The sequence below is a fragment of the Struthio camelus genome, chromosome 6, assembly GCF_040807025.1.
Source record: "Struthio camelus isolate bStrCam1 chromosome 6, bStrCam1.hap1, whole genome shotgun sequence".
Taxonomy (NCBI): Eukaryota; Metazoa; Chordata; class Aves; order Struthioniformes; family Struthionidae; genus Struthio; species Struthio camelus.
The window spans coordinates 23,829,319-23,848,569 of record NC_090947.1 but is presented as its reverse complement, the minus strand read 5'-3'; the positions used below and the strand labels follow the sequence as shown (position 1 = coordinate 23,848,569).

Genomic DNA, 19,251 nt, shown 5'->3' with positions numbered 1-19,251 from the left:
TAAGTACTAGAAAGAGCCCCTTGAATCAGCTCCCCTGTTAACCCTCTACTTCCAGGTACTTTAGTCTTTTTCTCATAGAGATCCCCAGGATAGGGATGTGCTCCTCACAGTATGCGCAGGTACCATTCAGGAAAGGTTGGAGCATAGTGCTTACCTTGGCAACTAGCCTGTATTATGCATGCAGTGAACAACATAAGCACTTTGCAAGCAGTTGCGGCTCTTCCATCCATCCGATGGTGAGGTCCCATCTGGGCTGGGATGCTCCAGCTCCTTCAGAAACCGGCTGCTCAACTCCGGGGTGCTGATCTGCACAGCAGCAACACAAGGAGTCTAGTGTCTTTTTCTTATCCCGCTAGTTGCAGAAGAAAGGCGTGTTCGCCTGTTGAGACATCGCGTTTTCTATAAACTCCCACCCTCCAGACATTGCATAAAGCTCTTTATACCCAGCGGCCCCGGAACTAGCATAAGGGAATCGGGCACTGCTCCAGGCCCTGCAGCCACAGGCCGCCTCTGCCCCTCCTTCTACACTTTGCAGGATAGGCAAGATGCTTCCAAGACCCTGCACTTCAGTAATTTTATATGCGTCTGTTGGTACTATACTGTGTATTTTGAGTAGATCAGAGGAATTTCAAATTGCAAGCGAAACACATCTCAAAGGCATGCTTCAAGCAAGAAAAAGTGCCTTCGACAACTAAGCCTTACAAATACTTCACAACACCTTCTTACCAGGGGATAAAGCTCTGAATTTTTTTTTTTTTTTAAATTCCTCCTAGAAACATTGCTAGAGGAAAACTGCTGGGATGAAACCTACTTCTGCACTTTCTCAGGAGACACAATCAGTTTGATAAAAGTGGTTTGGCTGTAAATGCTTAAGATACCAGCTGAAGACACCTTACTCTAGTTCTAACCCTCCAACAGTGTATACAGCACATGTGAAATGTCTGCCTGTGTTTTAGGTATTGTTGCCATTTCAGAAATCACAAACCTATTAAAAGGGGTAGAACAGTGCTTACCATCACAGGGGGAAGATGAAGATACCCTGATATTTCAGGTTGGAATGCAGTCTTGGGAAAAGGGTAAACATTTTGGAGGCTTTGCTTACAGGATCAGAAGTCTCCTGTAATAAACTGCATGAATCGAGATTTTTATTTTGTTCGATATTGCTCAGAAGTAATGTTTTATGTAGAAAGTTTTGTTATGCCAAGCTGTTCCTTTCTATGCATGCACGCATATATACATTGTTTTCATACTCATGTATGTACTGTTTATATACATTATAGGAGAACGAAGTGGGTCTATTTATCTTGCAAGAAGCTTTGTCAGATTAATTTTAACACCATCACCTTTATAAATGCCACATATCATTTCTATTAGTTTTGTATCACGTTCATTACATTGCAATGGTTATTTGTGACACTAGTGATAGAACTTAAAGAGATATTTCAAAGCATTAACTTTTCTTCTTTTTGCAATGGACTGCAGTTACTAGTAGCGTGTGGAGATGCTTGAGTTATTCTTGCAAGAGTTCTGGGGGCATGCATTGTTGTTTATTACCAGAGTGATTTTTCCCTAGGTCTTGTAGGATGCTAATCCCCCCTAACCTTTCCAAGGTTTTCTATCTATCAAGCTGGTAAAGGAAGGAAGGGCGGGGGGGGGGGGGGGGGGGGAGAAAGAGAAATGTAGAGTTCAGGCTTTTGCAAGGTTGTGATTTATGCAGGTTCAGGGCTGTTTGGTGTAGTGGTACGACACAGCACCGGGGTCAAGCCACAAGAAACACTGGGGGCAGATCAGAATATTCAATTAGCTTCCTGGCACCTCTGAATCACAAAGAGAGGATAAGATCTCTCCATCACAAGATCCAGAGCTGCTGGGGGAGGTGAGGGGGGGGGGAGGGGGAACCTGCCCGCTTCAAATCTCTCTCCTCCCTCCCACCATCTCCTTTCACTGTAGGAGAACAGTGCTTGAAACATTCCTTTCTGCACGGAAGGACTTTTCCTATTGTTGTTTTCTTTGTGTTTCAGTGTTGCCAACTTACTGGAATTCTTGTCGTGGTTTCACAGCAAGGCTCAGGCTGACCAAACGGAACCAGCTGCGTTTGTGTATGGGGCCGCTGCTACTTTAATCCTCCAACAACACCAATGGGGAGGAAAGGAAGGGATCCTCAGAGGGGAGCAAGCAGATCCACCCAGTACAGATCGGTGCCTGAAAAGCCAGTATACAGATTAACCATATTTAATTATAAGTGGAATGGTGTGAATCAGTTCACGTCCCAGCAACATGCAGACAGGGCTCAGGAGCTGCAACCCCAGATTGGGAACAGCATGCACTCTCCTGCTGCTGTGTGTTGGGGGTCACCTGAATACAAGCTTTGGGAGGCTGTTCTGTGTCCTGATGCCACACAGCAGATGGCATCAGGAAGGGGTGCTCTTACTTCATTCAGCATTAACATTCCTACACAGATGTATTTCCCAGAGGGTGGCAGGCAGAGGGATTCTCTAACAGGAACGAGGGGAGACACTGTTAATGATGCTGGGAAGCCCTGTGCTGAGATGGCAGAAGGGTCCGTCATCCCCACTCATCATTCTTCGCAGTCAGAGACAAATGAACTGATCAGCCCAGATGTCTCACTGCCAAAGAATGACAGTAAGGAACCAGCACAGGACAATGTTGCTCTCCTCAGACTACTTCATCTAAAATTTTCCCCTCTTCCTTTCTCTTGGCATCATATCACCTAACCAAAGGGGCCCTGTCCTTCAGGGCCTATAGGACACCAGCGAATGGTACTTCAGTGAGATTGAGCTGCAAGAGTAGATCAAAGCACCTCAAGGTGTTTGGGGCAGGTAAATCTTTTCCTCAGAGAGTCTAGGAAGAGACTGGATACCTTTGGTGGGGACATGGACTAGGAAACACACCTTGCTCTTGTTTGTTATTGACAAAGCAGGCTATGGACGAAGTAGTTGAACATTCGACCATAATGTTTTAGTTTCACAAATACAACTGATATCCATGCTGTCTGGCATATTGCATGATTTGCCTCTCCTCTGCATTTCAGCATGTAGCTTCACGCATGAGGTAACTACAAGCAAAATCACTTGTGCCATTGTAACACACCTCTCCCTACTAGCTTCCTGCTGTCTAACAAGTCAACAGGTTGTTTTCTGACTGAAGTAGATCTATGGATTTTTAATTGATCTAGATATTATTTCAGGTTTAAGAGGATGCACACTACATCTGCTAGAAGCTTAGAGGGAAAAAAAGAAGGGCAATGCAGTTGTTTACTGAAGTCTGGTTTTAACTCAAAATTCAGACTGGGAAGTGCTTGCTTGTCTTGTTTTTGCTGTAAGCAAGCAATCAGAAAAGCTGTTAAAGGTGTAATGTAGAACGAACGGCCACGTTGCTTACACATTAAAAGATGCCTGCTAACCAACAAAGTTAAAAATTAAAGGCTTGATTTTTGACCAGGGTTCAGTTCTAATTTACAGCATCAAAACTCAGCCAATTCTTAACAGCCAGATAGAAACACCACAGTTGATGTATTACTGGACAGAGACAAAAAGGTGATGGCTAATAAAAGAACAAGATATGTTCACTTGAATAAATAAATTCAGATATGCACCTGAATGTAAATTTGTCTCTTTTGAACTTTCTCAGGGCTAGGACAGTTTGCAGGGGCTGAGGATCTGCCCAGTGCATTAACTAGTAAAGCTGTTATTGCCACTGGCATTCAGTAATCTTGTGGTCAGTCTGTCCTTGGATAAACCCAGGTTTTTCCAAATAGAAAACATTTTTTTTTGTTACAATCTGTTTCCAGCTTCACATGGAAGTTTCATCATTAAATCCTATGCCTTTAGCATGGCAAGCTTTCTTCTATTATTATTATTATTTTGAAGTCATACTAAAGCAAGGCTACCTACAGATGTGCTCGTGTTTTGAGAGAATACTGGTATGACAACACATACAAATCTAAAGTAAAAATGACCCAGTCTCTGCCTGGGTAGTAGTCCCCAGCAGCAACAGTTCATTCTTTGGATTTCATCCATCTCTGCTATCCTACCACATAAAGGGTCCTATTTATTTAACAGATCTCTGCTTTAGAGCAACCTACAATATATACGTGTGTGTTAGAGACCTCCTTTCCTATAGGGCTATTTATTGCAAGGAGGGACTCTTAAGGCATTTTCTTTTTACCTTCACCTGAGGCACAACTGAGTTTGCATCAAAGCCATCAGATTTCAGAGGGAGCAGACATAGTTCCTTGGTATGCACGGGGGCCACAGTACTGATGCATATTGGGACTTCACAACTTAATCTCTCTAGGTGCACGTAGCGTGAGCAGGAGTTTCCATTAATAGGAAGGTCATGTTTTAGAGCGCTTGGATGGAATTTAGGTAGAGAGCCAGTATTGATTTCAACTCCTTAACAGAAGGAGGAGAAAAGTAGAAAACAGCACTGAGCTCACCAAGCTTCTCGTATTAGCCACATCACATTTCACAGTGTTAAAAACAATGGCAGTTATTTGTCAGGGAAATATTTTTTCAAGGATTTTAAAAAATCCATCTAACCTCAAACTAAGAAAAAGAGGGCCTTGGCTGGTATGGCTCCCAAGCACCTAACGCAACCTCATCTTCAGAGACATTTCTAGAAGACAAACACACTGGATCCAAGGTGGATCCCCAGTCCACGTGAACGTGAGAAACATTAAACCCAAAAGAAGTGAATCAGGCCAGAACAGAAATCGCAAAGTGAGGACTACACAATGCACCTGGCATCATGGTGAGAGGTTTCCTCACTGTCTCCTGCTCAGCAGTACATGACCACTTCTGTCTTTTAACCTGGAATTGGATCACAGTGCCCTGGAACTCAAAAGCAGCACGTGAGAACTATGCACTGTTTTGGTAACTGCCACTTAAAAAGTGAGATTAGCAGAGAGAGGCTCACAAAATGAACTTCCAAACACCCCCTGTGCTTTCCCCTCACTCCCAGCAATGGGCCTGTGATGGAGTTTAACAATAATAGTATGGATATGAGAGGGTGTCCCTGTCTGGAAGGTGGAAAGAAGGGAAGAGATATTAAACAACTCCAAATCTGCCCCTGCCACTATCCCTTTGGTTGGCACTGTCTCGTCCAGCTTGCATGTCCCTGTGCCCCATGCTGGAGACATAGTCACAAACCCAGCACAGGGAAGTCTTGCCCCAGCTACATCTCTGGTTACCAAAGTTCTTAGTACTTACTTTTCTGCAAGTAGACTTCTTTTGCACTGCCTGTGTGAGGACTGGAGCATCTCTATTTTGCTCCAGTGCCCTGGCCCTTCAGTGTATGCGCTCCCCTACAAGGCGGCAACATATGGGATTTGTAGCTGAAGAGAAATGAGAAGTAAAGAAGCATTTCCAAACGACTTGTTGTCTAAAACTTGTTAGGATACTCACAAGGGAAACAGAAGGGATTGGAATAACTTCCAACATCCTTTACACGCGATGATTCAGCTATGCTGAAGAAAAAGCGAGACTGAAGTCCTTGTCATCTTGCTGTTTTTCCAACAACTTTCCTTCTGTCATCCAAGCCTGTGCAGCATTGCAAATATTTTAACAACCGTAATCCCTCTGTGCATCACCTTCTATGCATAAAACTAGCTGAAGATCAGAGGTACTTCACAGATGAGAGCTAGAAAAATCCAAGAGAAAATTACCAAACCTCTTCTGAGAGAAAAATATGAAGTATAAAAGGCAGGGACAGGAAAACAGTATATCATTCATTGTGGCAACTGTTATAAGCAAATCCAAACATGATGTTATAAGAGATAACACTGAGCAAACCTAGTAAGAGAGAAGATTACTATTCCTTAATATATTATTCAAGTTAGCCTGTCCCACAAGTTACTTTCATTCTCCCTTTCCACAGAATTCAAAGAGTTAATTACCAAAGAGACAACAGTATCTACTGTCTGTCATATTGTCCTTGGTGTGGGGCAGAAGCCAAACAACCATATTAGTAGTGAATTTCAGCTGTGTTCAGACTAAACATCTTTCAAAGTAGGACTCCCTCATGCTAAGAACTGTTACCTCCTGTTCCTCTAAGAGCCAGAATCAAATGCTCCAGAGATCACAACAGTAGTCCTTCCAAAGCACCTGAGAAAAGATAAATAATCCTTCAGATTAGTGGCTTATTAATTTGAATTCCAGGCCAAAAACATGATAATGACATTAAGGAAAAGAGAACATGGTTTAGCAGCACAGGGTTTGCAGATAATAGAATCTTATAGTTTTGATATGAATTTCAGAGAGCTAGAGATTAACCACTGCCTACTTAATAGAAAAGCTGAAAATATGGTCTTACTGCATGAACTTTGTGAGCAAGTCTTCACGCTAGTTGAAGAAGATGACTAGACAGCAACAGTCCGATGAAACAAAGTCTTTCTGAGAAGAAAGATATTTAGTGCATGACAAAAATATATCCTATACCCCTATACCTGGTGCATACCAACCACTTAGCTGTATATTGAGATATTTACAGTATGAATGTTTGTTTAGTTTAATTTTCAATTAAATGGAGAAAATAAGAATGAAGAAAGTAGAGTAGCTTGAGATAAGTCACATTTTAGCAATTCTTAAGGGATCACTAAGGAACAATTCTCGAAGTGTTAGCTTTGAAAATAGTACCTGATTCAGCCAACCTGCAAAACTACTTTGACAGGAAGAGACCAAACTCATGAACACATGAGGTCAAAAGGATTACAATAATTGGGAAAAAAAATTTTTTTTTTTTAAATCTCTCCTCCTTGAGGCACTGTTCACAGGAATGAGATAGAGGACAGTTCAGTGAGCACAGACTTTGGCAAGCAAGGTAACTGGCTTCAGAAGTCCACCCTGCTCCCTTTATCCATCTTCCCTCTAAGCTGAAGCATTGCAATTTACCCTCCCTTTTGTCCCCCTCTTTGCAGGTCCTCAACAAAGAGCCGACTGCTGTACCTGACTTAGAGCACAGTCCCACAAATGCCTGAGAGCGCTGCAATCAGCGGTAGGGGTGCAGCATTCTTAAATTGACTTTACTGTTCATGCCAACGTTTCATCAGATTGAACCCTAGCTGAGCTATCATCAGGAGAGCACACAACGTTATTTTTATAGCTACTTTACAAAATAGAGCACTGTGAGATAAAAGCTGAACATCAAAACACAGCTTAATGGCTTGTTTTGTATTTTGTAAGATATTTAACTGAATTCCTCCTCCTTCTCATCGCTCTTTCTTGCGTATAGAAGTTACTATCACTATATACTGCACAGTTTAAGCATTTCAGATTTTCCTGATTAGGCTACCTCTAAAGACCCTATCACGGTAAAGGGTACCTCCTGCTGTTTTACTCTTTTGAAGACAGGGTGATAAACATTGCTCAGGATAAGATCTTAAATTATAAGCAACAGGAAAGTTACTTTTATGGTGCTTAACTTAAGAAGCTTCAGATCCATAACACTTCAGTTTCTAGTGCAGCTGCACTACACTGAAAGCTGAAGTGCATAGTCAAGAAACTGGAACACATTCTTTACCCATTTTACCTACATTTCCACTGGAACAGTTGTCTGCAAGTTTGAAACAATGTATACAAACAGAGCTGTACAACATACCCATTGTAATTACTGCTCTCTTAGAAGGCTTTGAGGGGTGGTTCATTGCTTTTTTCTTTAAGATAAACAATTGTGTTTAAGCACCATTGTAAAGTCAGAGTCACAAGCCATTAGAAGTAAAGAGGAAGTTACATGCCATATTCACCTCGATATTAAAAACTCCTCTTGTTCTTTAGGAATGACTGTTTAATATTTAACCTTTCCAGAAAAGCTAGAGCTGTCTCTCTCCATGTCAAACAGTTTAAGAGATACTAATGAAAATCCTCACGATCCTTTGTGGCTGATTAGGTACAACAGAAGAGCCATTTTATTAATTTGAAGGCCATGAGCTTGAACCCTCATTTTAAGCTGAAAGTTATATTTTATTCATATTGTAGCGTTTTAGTCAAAATACTCACTAGAAATAATTAAGAGAACAAGCCTCAAACCTTAGACCTTTGAATTATTAAGCTGAATACCCAGTTAATTATTACACAATGGAGAAAGGAAGTGAAGAGTCAGCAGTCCTGATATATTACTGTTGCCACCTACCTGCAAAAAGCTGATGGATGATCAAGTACATGCCAATAAGTATGTCTTCAGTTCATAAAATGTTCAGATGAAATCCGCTAGTCACAGTTAAAAAGTTTTCTTCTGGATTAAAAAAAAAATCTAAGTTTTGGGACAAAAGGTTAAACTCTGGTTCTGTTAGACTAACAAGGGAAAACTCTGAAGTTCAGCAGTTTCAGCTGACATTTATCAGCAGTAAGTCATCACTTTCCCTTAACCATTACCGAAGTGAAACATCAGATGCCTTGATCTATTGCAGGAAGAAAATAAGGTGCTTTTCAAGCAAAGGTGATAAAAACCGTGGATGACTTTAGAAAGCATATATTTAGTTGTCCTAGCAGTAAGCAAGAAGTCATTGTAGTCAACAGCTACTTTTCAAGTCAACCTTTCAGGCAATCAAACTCCTGAATTTTTATCAGCTGCCATTTCTGAATGGTCTTCAAGGTTTGTCAATCTGAAGAGCAAGGCACGTATAGCAATGGTAAAGCTCTCATTTAAAAAGCTGTCATCATCCTGCAGGCAAACAGAAAAAAAGCATTTGGTTCCACTGAAGACGCTAAGAACTGCAGAAGTAAAGACTAACAGAGAAAAGTTCTGCTGAGCCATGTTGCGGAATTAGAGACCTCTCTCCATATACAGCAAAGAGACCTAGTGAGAATTCGAGACAGACATGTACATCCTCAATAATTAACATGGGCATCCCACCATGCCACCTTGTAATACGATTTAGTCATATCTGTTCCTTTATGCAGCTCATTGCCAATAATCACTGTTGCTTTCATCTTGTTTGGGCTTTGACAGCTCTCACAAATCCAGTAATACATTAGCTTTAGAGGAACTTTTTCATCTTTTAAATCAATTCAGGTAAACTAGCTTCAATAAAACTCCTTACAACACACATTCAAAATACAGGAAACTTTTTTCTGTTTTACTTATTATTCAGCTTTTCCAAACGTCATCAGATTATAACTGTTTCAAAAACTGAAGTATTAACTATAATCAGTAGAGATTCAAAAGAAATTATATAATCTGTTATCGCCAGCACTTTTCCATTTCTGCACCAAGTTATTTTTGATGATAATTTTGATGATAATTTTGATGAAATTTGATAATTTAGCACATTAATGCTAAATTTTGCTCTTAGAGCCACAGCACCAAAAGCCATTTACTGTTCTCTTAAAGTACATGACGGTCTTCCCTTTATTTCTGTTACTATACTCTCACTTATCACAACATGAATCAGGATTTAACTGCCATTTCCTTTTCCTTCCTCCTTCCCAATTTCTTCCTTTTTTTCCTAATATCTCCTTGCAGACATTAACTTGCTTCTTTAAGGATTAAGTTGCAAGAGACAGCAAACAGGATTGCAAAGAAAAAGATAATGTAATTGTTAAGTGTAGTAGTTCCTATTACTCTTGTTATATAGTACAACAGCTACTTCTTATCTAAACTCACAGATTGATAAAGTTGCAGAACAAGACATAAAGTCAGAGTCACAATTATGAAGCACTTGGTTAGAGCTGACTTCCCTCTATAAAATCCTCACGCACACCGAACACAAGTCAAGGTCACCAGAGCAGATCCTACTGCAGACTACAACTAGAGTGCATACCAGGCAGAGAGAGAGGTACAACACTATAGTGTCTATATTTTCCTAGTTCCCAGTGATCCCTGGACAACTATATAGGAGATAGAGCAGTCTGTTGACTACTTATTATGCCAGAGATGTTTAAATCCCCATAAACCAGGATTACAGAAGGGTAAAAAGTACCTTAAAGACACTTGTCACCTTCTCACATTCGTCCTGAGGTAAACAGTGAAAGACTAGGGATTTGTGGACAGCATTCAGTTTTAGTGTGACTTTTAGGTTTTAACAGTATCATAATCAGATCAAATTTGAAGAAAGTTATTCAATATATCGTTTTCTCTGGGATTTGTTTAATGGTTAAAAACATAAAAATAACAGATCTCCCATATTATAGAATATCTTAAGTCTACGAAAGAGAAATATTATTTTGGAGATTTAAAAATCTGTAGCATCTGACCAATTTCTGAAGGGAGGCAATTGCAGCCAGGACCCTCAACCATATATGTTACAGAAAAGCAGATAACTTTTCATAGCAAAAGGTGCTTCTGTATGGGTCATATTTTCAAATTCAGGCTAAAGAATCTGCTATCATTACTGCCCATGTTGCACTTTTTCTAAATATAGAGGGCATAAGGATATTTCAAGCAATGCTTTTCATTAAACTAACCATCTTTGAGCCTAATTATATTCGTACAGTGTTCCATCCAATTAACTCTTCATCCGAATTAGACCTTTGGGTGCCACTATCAAATAAGCATGTAGAATTCCCATCACTGCTTTATTCTAAAAACCTGAATACCACCTGCACTGAACACCAGTATTTTTAAGTAGTCTAAGCTGTGAATATATAGTTTGATTTTTACATATGGGGCATGCATAGATTTAAAATATAAAATGTAAATGTTATCTCGTGCTCCTGAAAACACAGTAAAGTATAAACTGATGCTTGCAATCTACTTACATAGTAGTGATAAATGATAAAACAAATGATAAAACTATTCTGCTATCACAGCAATTGCTAGCTATAAGTTCCATCCATTTCTGTTCAAAATTTCCAAGACTACATTTCAAAGAACTATCAGCAGTGTATAAAGAGAAAATAAACATTTGCCAGATAGGAAAATCCATTAAACATGCTAACACTTAATCTGGTCTGATTTCAATTTTAAAAACTGAGCTCCAGATATATAAGATATTGTGCAATATTTACAGGGGCTGAGGGAGTTATAGACCCTTTTTCCTTTCCTTCCTCTTGCTGCTTCTCTTTCTTGGCAACCTCCCCACCAGCCACAGGGCAAGGCACAACTGTAAGCAGTGCTTACTACGCACATCATTGCTACAAACAATACTGGAAGGCAGGTGTATTTCATGCAGTTATTCAAACTTTCTTCCTTGTGTTTGTTCCATTTTGTATTTATCAAGATCAGGAGCTGGCAAACGTGAGGTTGCTCCAGTGTGTAAGCTAGATTATATCAGTAAGTCATATAGAAAATACCATAGAACTAATTCAGTGTTATTACAGATCATTTGGGGAGGGGAGTTAGGCAGAAGAAATGATACATTTTTCAGCCTGCCATCCACAGCTGACATTCCCAACTGTGTTCAGTCTAAAAATGCTATAGCATGAAGACTCTGGTGTCCATAGAAGCTTTGCCACTGATTTCAGTACCTACAGGAATACTTTTTTGTTACATTTTTGTTACATTGCTCATACATTTTTGTTTGCTGAAGCACAAAATCAGTTGAGAAGGCTCTGTCCTTCAGTGCGCATATAGTACAATTCAATACCTTTAGGGCCTTGGTCACACAGCATTACTCTTGTAGCAGCACCTCAGTAACTCATTGCTCAGTTTAGAATCTACTCATAGAATTAAAAGGCCCAAAGTAAATACAAATAATTACAAATAATTTGATTACAGTAAATCATTGTATGGTAAAACCACCACATCAAGTTTCATCTTTATTTCTGCATTCTCCTATCTGCCAAGCAACGCAAAGATTTTAGGAAAACAGGTGACAAGAAGGAGGATAAAAAACATATTTGCCAGGAGGATCAGAGGTAAAGGTCCGCGGGCAACATTAGCATTTTCAGACTACCTAAATTTGCAGCACTAACAGTTTGCCAAATTCGGTTTTAGTTTCTTTAAGCGATCTGGCAGAATCCTTTCAGATTTTCATTTGAGATTCTTTAATATTTGGTTTAAACAATTTTCCACGCGGAATGAATGACAAAACAAAGGCATCTACTGATCCTTTTCTGTTAACTCATTTGCAGTGTCGAAAGGGAGCTCAGTTCCACACGTAGAAATGAGCCCTATTTTTCTTGAACTTGGGAATCTGCCTTCTGAAATGCTGGAAGCTGACTCAAATTCTGAAGCTACAGTCTGCTCCTTTTCTCAGCAAATTTCTTCAGGTGAAAGAGTGGGAGATGGTAGGAAGGAAGCCTGGTTCTTTTAATCTTATCTCAGCCCTCCCGAAAGGACTTAGAGCTGAAGATAAGGGATGCTGAGTCACATGTCTTTTTTGCCCTAGAGTTCTTATCAGAGATGGGGAACGATCCCATTTCTACAACACCAATTTTGACCTACTGCAATTTCAACGTCTTTACAAGAGTTGCTCCTGAGCTGTACAAATACAAATAGAATCAGGAGTAGAAATAACATTTAACTATGACAGTTAAATTGGGGCTAGCACATGCTGCCACTGCAGTGCCAAGTAAAAAAATAAAATAAAATAAAAACTATGCTTGGCCTTTGATGTGATCTCTTCTGCAGCTGCCCCTGGCTAAAAAGGTTTAGGGGGAGGAGAAGGATTTTCTTCCTCATCTTTGAGGTGACATTTAACAGGCCTCAGAAACAGTCATGGACTGTTGCAAGAGTCTACTCAGGAAGGCCTACAGCTTGAATGACTTCTGAAAGTGCATAAAATTCAGTGCTTTTAACATCTCCTTCTCTGACAAAGGACTTTTTCCTTCTTGACTTTATCTTCTTCTTGATAGTAACCATTACCAACAGGGCTGAGGTGGAGCAAATACCCGATACAGTGAAGACTGTAGGAAAGACAGTACACAGTACTTCAAAGCAGGAATAATTTACAGCCCTTATAAGGACTTTTATGAAAGATTCTTTGCTTGGCTCAGTAACTGCCTCAGCTATGCTACAACATGCTTTATAATATACAACACTCAGAACCAGGAACTTTATTTTTAAAAATCCTTCTACTAGAGCTCTGTATGTTTGGATAGAGTGGCAATGAGAAGGCTTCAGCTGGTAAAACAGAGCAGGAGCATGAGAAAAGGAATAGAAGGAACCTATGGCAAGAGCCACTGACTGCTTCGCAGAAGCTCACAGTTATGGTCAAATCCAAGAGCGTTCCAGCTGGCCCTTCATCCACAGCAACAGCCACTTGGCTTGGTAGTTTTAACTACAGACACTGTCTACTGCCCGCCTGTTCCTCTAGTTAGAGCTTTCACAACACTGTTAGTCTCCCCAAAACTTACACCAGCCATTTTTGTTTCCTAACCATATTTGGCTCCATATGGAAGAGCTTCCAAAAGACCAGCCCAATTTGAAAACCAACATAGAAGAGGTTTTCAAGCCAAGGAGGCAAGAAAATTTAAGATCCACCAGCTTTGCAGTAGGAGCTTCCAAACTTAGCTTGTTTAGGCACTAAAAGTATAAGTGGTTGCTGCTTCTTTGTCTAGGTTAGGCACAAGCATGCAGAAATAACCTATCACCCTTCCCTTAGATGCGATTTCAGTGTACCATCCATCCTCTCCCAACGCCCCCAGCTACAGCCTAGAAGCATCACCACAGAACTCAAGAAATTTTACATGCGTGCGGTAGGTGCCATTATGTACTTCAGGGAAGTGAGTTTTGAACCACATTCTGGGCTGCTCTGTCCTACAGCGTTTCACACACACACACCCCCAATTAATATCTCCACAAATCAATAGGAAGCAATTAAATATTCTCCACAAAATCCACTAATCTATAAGCTAGGTATCTGCAACTGATGTGCCTGCATAACGAACTGTCTGGTTAGAACATAAAAGATGCAAAGATAATGCTTTGGAATCCTGCTCGGAGAAGATACTTTGATGTTCTAATATGCAGCTAACACGTATCTGAAGTTATCTCAGTTCAAAGTACAGTAACAAGAATATAACACCATTAGGAATGTGTCTTTATTTTAACTGTGAGGAACATCCTTTCCCACTTACGTCAGCTTTGTCAAGACCACCACCTGACCTAAAAAGCAAAGTTTTATCAGAAAAAAGTCTTTCTGAAAATGAAAGCAAGGAATGAAGTTAACTTAAAAAAAAAAAAAAAAAAAAAAGGTGGAGGAAGGAGCAACCTGTATCACTGGACATCCAGAAAGACAAGAACGGTGAGCTTGAAATTTGTTCCTTTTGGAAAACTTTCAAAATTAAATTTTGCTCAACTAGTATTGATTCTACATACTGACTGATAGTATAGATAGTATTTGATGATATTTCTGAAAGTCTTCTTATTTGGTGGTTTGAGCTTAGAAAAAATGTACAGAAATTAATCATTTTTAGCCATGAAAACATTACAAAATATTTTGGATCAGCATTTTAATTTCAGCGCAATCACTAACAGTCTGAGCCCTATTCACTAACAGAGCTTGGCAAAATTCATTCACTACTTTTTGATGTCCCCTGAAGTAATTTTTTTTTAATCTCCCTGGTGATCTATGTTTATCTTAGATAAACGTTATCTATGTTTATCAACATTATCTATAGCTCAGGTGGAGATACAGACAATGGAATGAAATGTAATATAGCATTAGACATTTATTGTATATGGAATACACAAAGCTTGGTTAAGAATAAGGTGCTCCGTTTAAAAAAATGCTGTATTTCTGGAGTGCAATAGAGCAATTGAAGCTTTTCAACTGGTTATCAGAAGAGAAGGCTGGAGGTCTGTCACATGAGAGTAACTCAAAAGAGGACTAAGTTCTTATCCAAAGGAAGAGTGCATGCAGAGGGCAGTAAACATACTCAATAGGCTAAGTTAACTAATAAAGCCAGCATCTCAGCCATTCCAGGGGGCAATCGTGTTCATATAGATCTCATTCCCCTGTCTTCTCTAGAGCAAGAGCACCTCAGGTAGCCCGCGCTTCATATAGACCAACGCTTGCTTAGCAGTGATTTATACTAGCATTCCACAGGTCAGGGAGGAGGAAACATCAACTATATCCATCCACATCTTTCTGATCCATAGATGAAGTACAATGCCTAAATGGAGCATTCAACAACAAAAGAATAAAACCACCACGTGACATGCTTTAGTGGCTTTCTAAAGTGAAAAAGTGGCACTATAGCCATAAAGCTTTTACTCTCACAAGATACATCAATTTCCTGAATTAAGAAAAAAAAAAAGAAAATACACAAGTCTTAGTACTAATATTAACAAACTTGCTCTATCAGTCATTTCAAAGCAAGTCTCTGCAGCCTCAGCAATGCACAGCGCTCGTGCTTAACTTGAGTCAAGATTGACACCCAGTGGCCAAATCTTTTAACTGATTTTCTGTACACCAACCTGATTTTTAAGAACTGAGATTTCACAGATATGCTATTCTATAAATAATTTCAATCACCTGAAAATTCACACAGTAGATAGATAAACTTCTTGGAGGCGTTTAAGGAAATGAACAAGTCAGATGTTAAGTGCACATGCATAGAGCTGCAATATAAGTTTAAAAAGCCACAACCTCTTAAAAATCCAGAGAACCTAGTCCCACCTCTGTACTCGAGTACTCTATGGGATGCTTCACAGGTAACACTAGTTGTACTAGGAGAGGAGAAAGACATTTTGATACTAAAGCACCATGGCAAATTAACTACTTCAGAAATAGACACCTATTTTCTGCAACTTCCTAGTAATCCTTTTTACAAGGATTATAAACTGTAAGCATTGCGTTAAATTCAAATATTAGTAACTTATTACACTTGATGAAGCATTAATTGACACATTTTAGATACTGAACTTCAATCTAACTCCAAGAGAAATACTTTTGCAAGGAATAAGTAGAATATAACACACAGGTAAAATGAGAATCCTCCTTGCAAAAGATGAGTTTACTTTCTGCATCTGTTGTTTTATTTATTTCCAAACCATCAAGACAGTAATAGACAAGTGTCTTGACTGGGGAATATCATTGAATCTAACTCAGAAATAGGTATTTGTTCTGGAGACACTTCCAAAATAAGAGGGCTAATTTTCTTCTGCCTCAAAGACAACCAGCTGTTACGATTTTGTCCATGCATAGTGTCTTAATAGGTATAGCTAGAATTGGCTACTGTTGCTGAAAACTAAGACTAGAATGTTCTAAATCCTGTATTTAAATCATTTAGGCACCTTTTAGTGAAGCAAATGCCTGCAATTATAAGTTACACTAATTGTTTTGTAATGCTTTTCTTTCACCCAGGCATTTTTTATTAGAGCTACGTATATTCTGTTTGTATATTAAGTGAAAACCCTCAGAATATGCTTTACCCTCAGAATATGAGGCCTCATCCTCATATTTTAACTTCTCAATATTCCCTCCCCTTGCTCCCAACAATTTCGTATTAAGGAGTGGCATTTAAGAATTCATTGAACACATGTATGGATTTGGTTTCAAGAGGTTCTATAAAAAGGCGGTACTTGAAAATACATTATCTTACAATGCCCAGCGTTTGCACTTTTCTGTCAGAAACTTGGGGGTGGGAGGGTTGACGAAAAGAGTTTTAGGAAGAAGTATTTAAGGAAAAAAGTTGCAGTTTCTGACCTATTAGTGCTATGATTTATGTTCCGATATACATCAAGAAACATAAGGACCGTTAGTGTCCGAAGGGAAGATAGTAATTGTATTACCTCCAAGGTCAAGGATGGAGTTTTAAACTAGACTCACCTGTAACCTGCCCAGACATAAGACTAGCTAGAACATTCTTCAAGTATTTAAAATAAGCATCAACAGTAGTCGACTCTTCCAGAAATCTCTTAAAGATGGAACTAGCGTATGTTTAAAACATTGGCCAACTTTTCTTTGCTCTACTTTTCTAGTAACTTCTGCAAATGCATCAGTTTCCACATGCAGAAGTGGAATACACATCTAAAGCCAAGATCAACTGATTGGGAATCAAAGTGCTTACTTTGTTTCACTAACACAAGGCCAAGTGCCTGACGCTGCTCTTTTTGCAGTACAGCCAATTCAAGTATGTGTTCCCAAAATACAGTTAAGGTTGGATTCAAAAAAACCAATAAGGCTATACTGGGTAGAAAAATCCAGCACTTTCAAACAGGGTTTTAAATATCTCCATTTGTCATCAATCTTCTCCAGAAATCGCAGTGAACTATGCTTCTCAAATGTTTATTATATACTTATATAAGCTGTGACACACAAAAAGAACACAGTTTGAGGTAGAAATCTAGATTTTTTTCATTCTGAACAGTGGTTTCTTAGTGCATGAAGAGATTCTCATCATCTTGTAATGCTTTAATACAATACATCAATCCAAGCTTTTCAGATAGCTTCTTCTGAAAGCTCCTGGGTTTACATCAACATACAAACAGAATCTTTGTGTGAGGAAAGATTTTATGGAAACCAGCTTCTTCAATAGGACAAACTATGTACAAGGCCTATTGTGGCAGATGGTCATATCCACCTAACACTGTTTGAACAAAATACTTGTTTTACCTAGAGATTAGTTGTTTGACTATGTTGGGTTAAGATACAACTTCAAGCTTATGTGAACTTTGGTAAGTAACTGAAGAGTACAGTCTGACATCAGTTAAGATTTAGCATCTATAATGTAAATAGACAGCCTAACAAATACATTGTTCCTACACTCCAGTGTAAACTGAGCTAAGGTTGTTTACCTCATGATGGTAAGCTGGATTCTGAGACACTAGCAGTAAGTACCTTCCCTACTATATGCCCCACCTTTAGTAAATCCATAGCAGCAGGACCCTTCAGAATGGTCAGCAACATACAGCAGAGTGATGCAAATATCACCAGGCTATTGTGACAAGGAGTAATGCTTATTTCACTAATAATATTGGCAGTGCAGTGAATGCATTCAAGCCCTAAGGCAGCATGCACCAATCAGCATCAAACTACGACAGCACAAGGTCCTGAAGTCAAAGGCAGATTAGCTTCAATCCAGCTGAGTCATGTTTCACCAGCTAAAACACCCTAGAGTCATTTCTTTCAGAGGCACTAGGTTTTCCATTATGACCACTGTAAACTTCAATAACCTGGAAGGGCTGAGAAAAAAATCTCTGGATTTTGAATCTGAGCTACAGTTAGTCTTTCTCAGACAGTACATCCATTCCAAAAACAGCAGGATCTTGAAGGGAGCTGTAATCCTATTTGGAGGAGATGATGTAAATTAAATACTTTTTCAATATCATGTTTAGATGGCATATGAATGCTGCACATGAGGCAAGTTATCAAATGCAAGTTGCTTGATCTGAAGCACACCAGCTTCCTATTTGAACATTAATACAAGAAAGTAGATATGGCACAAACAACATGTTACCTGGATAATTTTTTTAAAGGAAAAACACATTACAGTATTCCGAGCCTACAGTGGCAGGGTTCATGATTCATGAAGCAGAATCCAGCAAGATCTACTGTTGAACAGGCACCCAGTTCAGCAGTAGCACAGGACAGTACTGTGGTACATCTACATGCACAAATAGTAGCTGCAGCAGAGTCAGTCAGATCATCAACTAAAATAAACTGCTTTCAAATAAGTCATTCAGAGTACCAGTAGTTTTTCCTCAGAAAGTTTTTCTATTGTTCCTTAACAGCAACAACATAGTGCTTGATAAGCAGTTTTATAAAACGCTAGCAATCATGAAAGACGGGAGTCTACAGTTCAGAGTCCTGTACCCTCTGCATCTGGTACAAAATATTACATTCACTATTACTATTACTGTAAACTGTTGCTTCAGTAAAGGCTTGTTACTACTATCTGCAGAGATGTAATAGATCCTTTTCCCGCATTGTGCCCATGTCTGCAGCCAGCATTGGCTGACAGCTACAAAAGGGATGTGAGCCAGAACTGCATATGCCTGGAAAAGCGCAAGGATGCATAACTACAAGCTCAGGAAGATGTAAAGATAACCACACAAATTTTGAACCCCAGGTCATTATTACTCAATAGCCCCATCCTCCAGAACCATACAAGCCATAGGTATTTCAAGGCAGCCCATAACTTCTCTGGTGCTAGTCTCCAGACAGTTCTAGAAACAGGAAACATCCCACTCTCCCCTTTTGGGCTCCAACAAGGACTCACCACAGCCCAAACTCAGGGCAGAAACATCCTTTAAGATCGACGCTTTACTTGTTTGCGCAAACAACATCTATGAAAGCAACTAGAAAAATGACTTCTATTTCCTAGCTCTGCACTTCAGCGGTAAAGCAGCTGGGTTTCACTATGAGGCAAGGCCTCAGACATTAAATAAATACTATTCTGATGAGGT

At 39.4% G+C, this 19,251-nt stretch overlaps 1 protein-coding gene across 1 annotated transcript in view; it reads right to left on the bottom strand.

Moving 5' to 3' along the window:
• Positions 1 to 6,397, bottom strand: part of LRP2 (LDL receptor related protein 2) — a 138,322-nt gene extending 131,925 nt beyond the window's left edge. Inside the window, exons 1-8 of the mRNA XM_068948677.1 lie at positions 6,334 to 6,397; positions 6,060 to 6,125; positions 5,427 to 5,661; positions 5,232 to 5,356; positions 4,763 to 4,853; positions 2,036 to 2,202; positions 1,014 to 1,127; positions 155 to 306 (exon numbers count right to left, since the gene is read on the bottom strand). Coding sequence (XP_068804778.1) covers positions 155 to 248 — 94 coding nt within the window. The 5' untranslated portion in view covers positions 249 to 306; positions 1,014 to 1,127; positions 2,036 to 2,202; ... (3 more) ...; positions 6,060 to 6,125; positions 6,334 to 6,397. The remainder of the gene's footprint in view (positions 1 to 154; positions 307 to 1,013; positions 1,128 to 2,035; positions 2,203 to 4,762; positions 4,854 to 5,231; positions 5,357 to 5,426; positions 5,662 to 6,059; positions 6,126 to 6,333) is intronic.
• Between the last annotated feature and the right edge of the window lie 12,854 nt (positions 6,398 to 19,251).